General features: G+C 60.8%; 1 protein-coding gene across 1 annotated transcript in view; it reads right to left on the bottom strand.

Moving 5' to 3' along the window:
• The window catches only part of UBTF (upstream binding transcription factor), a 13,277-nt gene extending 3,191 nt beyond the window's left edge, over positions 1 to 10,086 (bottom strand). Inside the window, exons 1-18 of the mRNA XM_077747781.1 lie at positions 9,754 to 10,086; positions 8,150 to 8,325; positions 7,526 to 7,609; positions 7,273 to 7,428; positions 4,879 to 4,943; positions 4,469 to 4,589; positions 4,001 to 4,111; positions 3,643 to 3,776; positions 3,344 to 3,485; positions 2,989 to 3,030; positions 2,757 to 2,870; positions 2,507 to 2,662; positions 1,995 to 2,150; positions 1,781 to 1,891; positions 1,289 to 1,377; positions 1,008 to 1,197; positions 185 to 232; positions 16 to 87 (exon numbers count right to left, since the gene is read on the bottom strand). Of these exons, the coding sequence (XP_077603907.1) occupies positions 16 to 87; positions 185 to 232; positions 1,008 to 1,197; positions 1,289 to 1,377; positions 1,781 to 1,891; positions 1,995 to 2,150; positions 2,507 to 2,662; positions 2,757 to 2,870; positions 2,989 to 3,030; positions 3,344 to 3,485; positions 3,643 to 3,776; positions 4,001 to 4,111; positions 4,469 to 4,589; positions 4,879 to 4,943; positions 7,273 to 7,428; positions 7,526 to 7,609; positions 8,150 to 8,325; positions 9,754 to 9,811 (2,025 nt within the window). The 5' untranslated portion in view covers positions 9,812 to 10,086. The remainder of the gene's footprint in view (positions 1 to 15; positions 88 to 184; positions 233 to 1,007; positions 1,198 to 1,288; positions 1,378 to 1,780; positions 1,892 to 1,994; positions 2,151 to 2,506; positions 2,663 to 2,756; positions 2,871 to 2,988; positions 3,031 to 3,343; positions 3,486 to 3,642; positions 3,777 to 4,000; positions 4,112 to 4,468; positions 4,590 to 4,878; positions 4,944 to 7,272; positions 7,429 to 7,525; positions 7,610 to 8,149; positions 8,326 to 9,753) is intronic.
• Between the last annotated feature and the right edge of the window lie 375 nt (positions 10,087 to 10,461).

Raw genomic sequence — 10,461 nt, forward strand, 5'->3', positions numbered from 1 at the left:
GGCGGAGCTCCTCACCGACTTGGACTGCAGGGCGGTCCGGCTGGACTTGGGGTTCGGGCCTCGCAGCTTGGTCATGCTCTTACGTTTCTGTGGGAAAAGCCAGGGACAGACGGAGGGAGCGGTTCCCGACAACGGCCCCCCCGAAGCCGCCCCTTGCCCGGCGCCGCCCTGCTCCCCGACTCACGTTGGAGATGTATTCTTTATACGCCGCGCGGTCCTGAGGAGACAGACTCTGGGGGACAGAGAGGAGCAGGTGAAGCCCCGAACACCCCCCGGCCCCGAACCTCTGCTGACCGAGCGCCAGGCAGGGGGCGAAGCATTTATACGCCATCACCCGTCTCTCCCCCGCCTCTCTCCCCGTGCCCTGGGTCTCCGCAGAGAGCCCCCCAGGATCTGAGAACGCAGCCCCAGCACTACTGCTTAAGGTGGCCTGAATCCTTCTCTGAGCTACCTTCTAGGACTGTTGCTTTTCCTGTCCCTCCCATCGTGTTACCCAAGCGCGGGCTCCAGAGTTAGGGGCCTCCTCAGCTCCGAGAGGCCCCCCCACAATGACCAACACAGCCTGGCATCATCATTCCCTACCCAACAAGACTAGAGCCACAGCTGAGGCAGTCTGGGGCTCCCTAAACTTCTGGACAACCCACACCTTGCTACCTAAACCTATCTCCCAGGGTCCCTGGCTAACCTGCCCGGATGGCTGCGTAGGGACATAGGGGACTCTCCCGTGACACATCTATCTGACCGCTCAACCAGGGCACAGAAGGGGAGCTCAGAGGCTTGGGGCCAGACCAGAGTCTTGCGAGAGGTCCCCTGGTCCCAGATGCAAGCAGGAAAAGGCAATCTGACTTGTACTGCTCTGCCCACTAGCTGTGTGACCTTGGGTAAATGACTTGACCTCTCTTCTTTTATAGCAACTGCTCAACACAGCAGCGAGGACGCTAAACGAAATCCTGAACGTGGACTAGCTAGAGGAGGCCTCCTTCTTCCCGGGGCCCAAGGCCTCTCACCTTGACCCAGAGGTCCAGGTGTACTTTGTACTGCTTCTGCTGCTCCTCGGCCAACTTTTTGTAGTGCTCCTTCTGGCTCTGGGAGATGCGTTGCCAGCGGCTGCCGATCTCCACCATGCGCTCCTTCAGCGGCAGGTGGTTCAGCTCCCCGTTGGAAAGCAGCTCCTGGGAGAATTTCTGGTAACCGTTCCTAGGAGGTGGGGGGGGGTGCAGGGAGGGTCAGGACCCTGGCCCGGCGGCCCTTCCCACCGCCAGGGTAGGTCCCGGCTGCTGGGACTTACATGGGAGGCTTCTTGGGTTCTCCTTGGAACTTCATCTTCTTGGAGGAGTTTGCAGCAGCTGGGGGTGCCCGCATCTCGCTCAGCTCTCTCTGTGGGGACGCCCAGGAAGGTCACGCTCACTCCACGCCCCTCCCCACCCAGAAACATTCCTACCTCCTGCCCGCCCTGTGCCACCGGTAGCACCCGAGCTGGCTCTCCTTTTATGTCCCAGGGAGGAGGGGAAACCGAGGCAGAGCCAGGGAGCAACTTCCCAACAGCTGACACCTGGGGCAGGCGCCGCTGCACCTGAAAGTGCTGTCACGACCGCACCCGCGTGACCGGGACCACCGTCCCTGCTTTACTGACATATGACTAAGGCTCAGAAAAGGGAAGTTGGCAGATGTGCTTGGGGTCACACGCAACCGGGGTTGGGACTTTTGGGTCCACGGCCCACCCCGCGAGGAAAGCCGCCCACCCAAAAGGGTGCTCCCACCAGTCAAGTGGTAATCCCACCTCGTATCGCTTTTGGTCTTCGGCTGCCTTCTTAATCCACATCAGTTTCTCCTTCTTCTCCATGTTGTTCCAGGTCATCTCCATGGCTTTCAAGGCCTTCACCCGGTCATTCTGGAGACAAACAGGGGTGTCAGCTATGGGAGGGGGTCACCTGGGGCTGGAGGCGGCCCGTGTGGACGGCCTGCTGAGCAGCCCCTCCCCAGCTCCCTGCCACCTTGAAGCGGGCCAGGTAGTCCCCGATGACACTCTGTTGCCAGATCTCCTCGGCTCTCTTGGGTGACTCGGGCAGCTTGCCCCGCTCCTCCCGGTCCCCGCCTGGCTTCCTCTCCGACTGGGCCTTGAGCGCCGCCTCCCGGGCCTTGTACTTGGCCTGTGGAGGGATGGCAGGGGTGTCAGCCTTCCAGCCACCCCAAGGGGGCGCGCGTCCCTCAGCCAGCAGTTGAAGGCCCCCCCCCCCACCTCCCGCAAGGGCGGGGCGCACAGAGGCGTGGGCTGGTGCAGATGTCTCCAGCCCCAGGCTCAGCCCGCCAACCGGCTCTGCTCCCCAGGGAGCCTGAGCCCTCAGCTGACAGCTTCCCGCCTTCCGGGCTGCGGAGCTCCCAGCATCTGAGCCCAGGCACACGCGTGGCCCACCCAGGCCAAGGGTGAGGAAGTGCAGCTAGCTCAGGGCAGGGGGAGAAGCAGCCTGGACTTGGCCCTGGCAGCCCCTGGCCTAGGGAGCCTGACCTTCTTCTTTTCAGACAAGTCGTTCCACATGCGGGCCAGGAGACGGGTCAGCTCGCTCTCCGAGAGCTCGGGCCGCTCTTCCTGCAGCTGCCGCCGCTTCTCTTCAGAAAAGATGAACATGGCCGACACGGGCCGCTTGGGCTTCTCTGAGCCTCCCTGCAGGTGACCGAAGAGGGCCAGGGTCCACGGGGTGTTGGCAGGGATCCTCACCTCCCCCCGCCCCAAACCCTTGGTTGTGCCCCCTGCCCACCTTGCCCCCTTCCTGGGAGGGCTTCTTGGAGGCTGGGCTGGTGGCTTGCTTCTTGTTGATGCTTAACATCTTCTCCTCCCCCAGGACCCGCTGCTGCTCCTCCTCAGGCAGGCTCTGGGTCAGAGAGGAGAGGTGGCGTGGGGCTGTGCGCCTGGTTCCCAGCCTGCTCCCAGGGGGCCCACCCCTGGGGTTGCTCCACCCCAGCGGCCCTCCCCCGAACAAGAACACTCACCTCCAGGAATCGGAGCAGCTCCACTTCGTAATCTTTCTTTTTCTGGGAAGGGAAGGGGAGCCAGGGTCAGGCTAGGTGCAGACCCTCTGGTTCTTCAAGGGACAACAGCCCTCTGCGACCCGTCCAGAAGCTGGACAGGGCCTCATCTTCCCCTCCAGACAGCAGACACGAGCCCTGAGGCCATCTGCCTAGGTCAGCCCAGACACTACACCCAGCACACCACCAAGTGTGCAGCAGGTGCCCAAGGGACGTCTGAGCAATCGCTGACCGACGCCTAGTTGGGGTCAGGTCTCACGCCTCAAACTTCTGAGGCCGGGCCCAAGGGTCGCGGGAAGTCTTCCTCAGCACAGCTCACCTGGTCACACTTCTTGTGATAGGCGTCCTTCTCCTTCTGGGAGAGCAGCTTCCACTGCTGGCTACATAGCACCATGCGCTCAGTGCTGGGCACGTCCTTCATGTTGGCCATCAGCTCTGCGCAGTACAGTGAGTAGCTGTTCCTGTCAGAACGAGCAGGAGAGGAGCGTCCCCCTGAGCGACCCGGGCGGCCCAGGGCACCAGGCTTCCCCAACTTCAGACACTGGCCGAGGCTGCTGGCCTAGCTCCCGAGATGCCCGCTTGCCCACTCAACCCACCCGCCCCGGGGGCAGCGCTCACGGAGGTGGCTTGGTGGGTCGCCCATCAAACTTGTCCTTGAGCTGGCGTTCGGCCTTGGTGAGGGTGGACTTGGTGATGCCCTCCTCACTGATGTTCAGCTCGGGGTGCTTCTGGATATAGTCACGCATAATCTCCTNTATGTCACACGAGACATGGTGCCCTGCCCTGCCCTAGCCTGAGATCTCATGGAGGGGGAAGGGAGGACAGGGAAGGTAGGGGCAGAGGTGAGGGGCCCAGAAGGCCCCTCCCTCAAGGCGGGACAGGGAGTGACCGCCTCCCGCTGAGTGCGGAGGTCACAGAGACGGAGGGCAGAGGCTCTTGAAGAGCCGGATGGGGAGGAGCGCAGCGGAAGCCTAACCTCGTACTCCTTCCGCTGCTCCAGGGCCTTATGAATCCATTTCAGCCTCTTTTTGTCCGAGAGCTGAGACCACTGCTTCCCCAGGGAGTCCTTCACCTCCTTCGTAGTGGCCTGCAAACCAAAAGCCGTCAGACACACGCAGGCAGCCAGGGGCAGGGAGAGGGGAGGGGGAGGGGGGCACAGAGGCCCCCACCCCCTCAGGCCACAGGGGGTCACATGAGTGTCCCCCACAGGCCAGGAGGGGAAGGTGGAGAGGCGGGGGTCCCGCCGGGGTGCAAGGGGACAGGCTCACACACACACGCACGCACACGCTCGCACGCCAGCTGGCCCAGGCCCTGTCCATGCAGCCCACCCCTGGGGAGGGGCCTCCTCTCCTGCTCCCCTGCACCGTGCCCGGCCGACCTGGTGCGGCTCCCCCCTTGCCACCACCCTGCCCCCTCCACCCCCACCCCCTGGCCGGACACTCACATCTGGCCGCACTTTGAGATACACCTTCTTCTCATGGGTGTACCACAGCTGCTGGGGGGTTTTGGGCTTCTCAGGGATGTCCGACTTCTTGGCATTCTGGATTAGGTCAGGGTGATCCTCCCTAGCCAGGGCGTGGGGAGCAACAATCAGCGGGTGCAGGGGGTTCCTGCCAGGGAGACCCCCATCTAGCTGGACCCACCCACCAAGGCTCCTGGGCCTATCGACTGGGGACCTAGTGGGACGGCGGCTGCCTGCCTGTCCCTGCCCTTGAGCATGACCCACTAGGGTCTACACATGACCCATCCAGCTTCCGTGCCTCACAAAAGCCAAACTCGAGGCTCTGGTCGGCGTCGCCCTATTCTGCCAACACCCAGTGCCCTGTGGCCCTCCTCTGGGCTCCACTGCCTTACCTGAACCGGGCCAGGTTTCGCTCGAATTCTTGTTTCTCCCTCTGGAAGTCCTGAATATATTTCATCTGGGGGAGGAGGGGACGGGGTCACCCAGGACCCAAAGGCTAGCTATAAAAACCACTAAGTCCTCCTTGCTAGCCATTTTGCCTCCCCGTGGTGAGGTGGACAGAGGGTGGCATGAGCACGCAGGGGATGGCGGCCTGCCTTCCAATGGGTTGGGGAGACTCAACCGTAGCCAGTCACAGTGAGCAGTGACAGGGCTGGGACTCCCCCTGACCCTACCTCCCCACCTTTCCCCCGGCACCGCACAACTCCCCATGATGAGGAGTCGGGGTAGGGGGTGCAGGCCTTGCCCCGATTGTTCCCTCCTCCACCGTCTGTGGCAGCGGATAATGGTCTGGTGCCTCAGGGTTGGCCCACAGAGCCAGGCCGGGGCCGGGCCAGGCTGGACCCTGTTTTCAAGGCCCGAGGGGAACCGGTGTTGAAGGAACCCAGGGTGAATTCTTGCACTGTAAATGACATCCTAACAGATCTGTCTCTTCAGTTCAGATTTTCTTCCCAATCCACCACGTCCAGTTCCCATTCCTAACCCCCTCCCATCACCTGCTTCCAGGCTCCGGCCTGGCTGGCTCCTCAAGCCCTCCCTCCCCCACCCCACTGGCTGTCCTCTGCCTTGGCTTCTCTTTATTCTCCTCCATCTCTTCCTATAGGCCTGGCCTCCATTCCCACCATCAGCGAGCTACTTCCCTGTCTCGTTCCTACCTCTCCACTCCTTGCTCAGACTTCCTTTCCAATCTGTCTCTTTCCTTTTTTTCATCTGCCTCCTGTCCCGGCTCCCAGTCGATGTCTAGCTCTCCTTCCTCCCCCATTCACAAGAGGCAGCCTTGGAAGGGCCCAGGGGCTCACGACTGAGCCCGACCCCTGCCTCGCACAGAAGAAGAGGCACCAAGCGCAGGAAGGGACCACTTCCCCTTCCCCTGTGGTTCCTGCAGAAGACAGGGAACAGAGCCCAGCCTCCTCCGCTCCAACTCCGGCCCTCTCTGCACAGAACAGCAGCTTTCAGAACAGGAAGGCACCGTGCAGACTGGGCTCACTCTCTGCGCCTCAGATAAAGACCAGGCCCGGAGAAATGAGGCAACTTACCAAAGATTACACACAGAGCAATATGGTGGCAGGCAGGGGACCAGGCCCCCAGTCTTGGGTCCCCCAGCTCATCACCCTGTCTGCCCTGCCATGTAGCTCCTTGTCCCTCCCTGGTCCTTGGACCCTCTGCCTCTCCCTCCCATCCCATGAGTGTCTGGGCGTCGCGTGTATAGTCCGCCAGCCCTGCAACATTCCCAGCAGAGGGGTCGAGGAGAACTCTGCCAATTCCTACTCCAGCTTGGCCCGGGCAGCAGTTACAGACAGCCGGCTCCCCCCAGCCAAGCTGGCTCCTTTTTGGGTACAGAACCAAGGGCACGTGAGCCTGCAGCCAGAGTACACACACCAGGAAGAGGGCTGCGCGTGGTGCGGCGGCCAGGATCACCTCCTGAGAGCCAGCTGGGTTCTGGCTGTTTCCTCTTTCCAGCAAACGGGCCCTCTTGCCTCTCCCGCAGCCCCTCACCGACTCCCCTCCCTGGCTCCACCTTGCAAGGCCAGCACCCGTGGGGTCCGTCTCTCTCCCCACCCCATCTCCCTCGGGCCCCGCCACAGGCTCCCCGACTGCTTTGCTGCCGACCTCTGCGAGGGGTCCGCATGTCCTCACTGGGCTTGTGTCCGTGCCTGCCCCGGGGCGGCTCGGGTAACCTCTGCCCAAGGTTAACAGCGCAAGGCTGCAAAGGACACGGTGTGTCCTTGGGTGAACCTGCGCGCGGAGGAAGGAAGCCCACCTAACGCGTGGGCGTAGCAGTGAGAAGAACACCGGACCCAAGTCCTGCTCCGCTCTCACGAGCTGTGGCACCCGGGACACGAGTCCCACCCGAGCTTCGGTTCCTCGCCCCTGTGATCGGAGGAGTTACCCCTGCTCCAGGGGGTTACCTTTCCAAGGACACTGCAAACATCAAAGGAGGCCACACTGGGAAACGTCAGTGCCAGCCTAACAGTGAGGACGCGGGGATGTGTGCCTAGGAGCAGAGCTGTGAGAGAACACTGCGGACGGTCTGGGGGGCAAAAGGTTGGTCTGCGCGCCTGCTTCAGTCCGGGTCACACCTTTGACGGTGCCCGTGGCTGACAGTGTGTGGGACCGGGATGGGGCGATCAAGTACAGCTGCCCAGTACCCTACACTGTGCTACGCTGACCCACCCAGAGCCCTGACGCCAAGCCCCTCTGTCTGCGCCTCCCCCCACGGCTGACCTACACGGCGCCAGCTGCTCCCTGCCTTTACCCTCCTTCCCCTGAAGCCCCCCTCCCCCCACCTTCTTCTTCTCCGGCAGCTCCTTGTATTTCTTGGACAAAATCTTGGTCAGGTCCAGGTTGCTCATCTCGGGGTGGAGTTTCGCATACTTGGCCCGCTTCTCCATGAAGAAGCGGAAATAAGGGGTCAGGGGCTTCTTTGGGAAGTCCGGGTGTTTCTGGAAGGAGGGTCAAGGACACGGTGAAGGTCAGACAGCATCCGTTCTTTGGACCATTCCTCTCCTACATGCCATGCTCCTCCTCCTGGAAACTCACCTTGAGTTTTTTGCCTTTGTAAGGATTTTTAACGTGTTCCTGAGCATCAAGGATCAATTCTGTCAATGTACGGAACTTCCTTACCTAGAGGAAGAAGGGAGGTGAGTGCAAGGGGAAGTTCAGAAGAGGGAGAAACACCACCCCGGAGCACACCCCCCTTTTCCAGTGGGTCTCCTCTACTTTCCACTAGACTGAACTCATCACAGGAGGGGCAGAGGCCAACAGCCACACAACTCAAGACGGCCCGACACCCAGGCAGACACCCAGGCGCTGGCGCTGGCCCAGGCAGTCCGTACACACCAAAGGACAGCAACAAGGTGACCACCTGACCTCGATGTGGTTGTCCATGCCAGCACCTCATTCAATCCCCAGAACAGCTGAGGCAACAGACGCTCCAAGACCGTACATATTCAAGGCCACACAGCTAGGAGGTGGCAAAACTGAGAACTCTAGGCCAGGGCTGTCAAGCGTGCCACCTCCCAAATGCACAAGGGCGACCACATGAGCACCTCGCCTGGTCTCTTTCCTTCCTGTTTATAGACTTCTGTTTCCTCTCCCCCACCAGGAAGGTTGAGGCAGAGAGTTTGTGTAGCTGTGTCATGAAGCGGGGGGGGAATCAGTTACCTCATTAGAAATCTCCACCCATTTGAGCTTGCACATGTCTCCGGAAAAATCTTTAAATGCTACTTTTTCCCAGTCCATATGTGACTCGGTGGTTTTGAACTTGGAGCTGTCATTAGATGGGAGGTTGTTCTTCATGCATTCCAGCAAAGTCAGCATGTCTTCCTGAGACCAGCGGTCTGGGGGGGGTAGGAAGAAAGGCAGTCATGCCCAGTTCCACGCTCCCCCCCATCTCTTCCCCAGTCCCTCTTCTCCAGAGATTGCCAAATCCCTGGCTACCTCCTATGGGAAAGCACGGACACGACATGATCTAGTCATAGGAGAAAACCGTGACCACATGGATTAGAACAGGGATTCGTGTCCAGACGGCATCAAAACTACAATCGTTTCTAACAAGCCAGGGTGCCATAGGCCTACTACTTATTATAGCGAAGGAGAAGAAACGAAGCTACAGTGATTCGGAGCTCGGTGGGAAATGGGAGAGGGAGAGAGGCACAACACGTTTATATGTGCTGCCGCGTTGAAGTTCTGGGCAGATCCCGGAGATGGGCCAAGACAGAATGGAGTGTGGGCAGTAAGGAGAATCCATGCAGACATTTGTCTCCAGCATGGCTGGAAACTGCTATTAAAGACATGGGTATCCCATCAGCCCCCACTCCCTCTCGGCCTCTGAGGAAGACCAATGGAGAAATTTGGGGCGAGTAAGGAAGATGGAATGGAAATGGAAGAACTGTCCAAGGGAGTTGGGAGGTAAAACAGGCAGGTGGGCAAAGGGCCCTGGCCCCGGGGTGGGGGGAGGGAACCCCAGAATTCCGAGTTGTCTTTTGGGCCCAACTCTCCAGGGAAGCAAATAAGGGGTGGGGTCTGAACTAGCGACTTCCAGTCACTGAAATACAGCTCCCGAAGGCCTCTCTGGAGGTCGGTGGCTCTGGAAGGTGAGGTAGAACAAATATTCAAGGGCTAGTAATCAAAATGGCTCTTCATTTGCATTTGCATCTGCCTCTGGTAACCTGGGTCAGGGTTTCCACAGGGTGGGTCACATGGACCCATAATCCTTTCTCCTCTCAGCGTCCCACAGTCATGGCCAGATGCTCAGCCTCATCCTACCCCGAGCTCTGTACACACGGGATCCCTCCTGGATGGGGTAAGGGTCTAGGTATTGGCAGCCTATGGCTCGGAGCCTCAAAGCCACCAAAATATCCTCTCTCTCCACCTGCCTCACAAAAACTGGTGGCCTCTTAATAACAATAAAAATAAAACCCCGAAAAGCCTTCCCCATCTCTCTTTTCCCCCCCTCTCCCCCCACATTCCTCATCCTACTTCCCATTCCACGACACGGGGTGCAGACTCTGGGGCCCATCTGGGAACCCCAGAAAGAAGGCTCGCACAGGCCGCCTCCTCCCTCTCTAAGACGGGAAATGGAGTGTGAAAAATACAGCTTATTGCCTCAAGGCCAAATGATCTGAGTTTAATCAAACTCAGCTCCTGAAACTGAAGACACCGACCTCATCTCGATTCAGAGAAGGCAGACGTCAACCCTTTCGCAGGACAGCGGACCCCCGCAGCCAGCCACGGGAAAGAGAGAGCTTAAGTTGAAGAGCTCCTACCTTGGCCTTTGGGGGCGGCCATTTCCAGGTCTGTGGGGCAGTCAGCTTCTCCGTTCATTCTTCAGCCGTCCAGCCACCTCCTCCAGCCACCTCCTCGGGTCGTGCTGGCCGGGCAACCCGCGGTCAAAACCACCTCACCCTTTGGGAGAGATACCAAGCCCCCACTCAGGCGGGATGCGAGGTGAGGGACTTTCTAGTCCTCCCTCCCCCAAAGGGGAGGGGGGGACGAGTCCACACTCTCACGGAGACCCTGCCAGGACCCTAGTAGACCTAATGGGTCGGTGGGTGTGGGAGGGCGCCCCCCCCCCCGGTCCTGCAGCCCGGCTCCACCGCGTGCGCCCTCCCCTGCCCACGCGAGAGACTGCTTCCCAGCTCCCGCGTGCAGNAGAGGGTGCCCGGAGGGCCCCCCGGCGGCTGGGAAGGCTGAAGGGGCGCCTGCAGCCCTGCTTGGGAGCTCTCCCCCAAGTCCTCCCAGCTCAGATTCGGGCTTCCGCGGCTGTCCTCACCCGCTCCCCTCTCCCGCCTCCTGGAGCGGGTGCTCCGCGCCCACCCTTATCCCCGGAGCGTGGCCACCGGCTTGGGGCGCACGCACGCCCATCGCGGCGCCAGGCTTCCGCGCCTACNCCGGGCCACACCGGCCTCGCCTGGCCCCTCCGCCTCCTCCGGGCCACTCCGCCTCACCCCTTCCCTCCCACCGCAACGGGGGCT

This window comes from Crocuta crocuta, unplaced genomic scaffold, assembly GCF_008692635.1.
Source record: "Crocuta crocuta isolate KB4526 unplaced genomic scaffold, BGI_CrCroc_1.0 scaffold289, whole genome shotgun sequence".
Taxonomy (NCBI): Eukaryota; Metazoa; Chordata; class Mammalia; order Carnivora; family Hyaenidae; genus Crocuta; species Crocuta crocuta.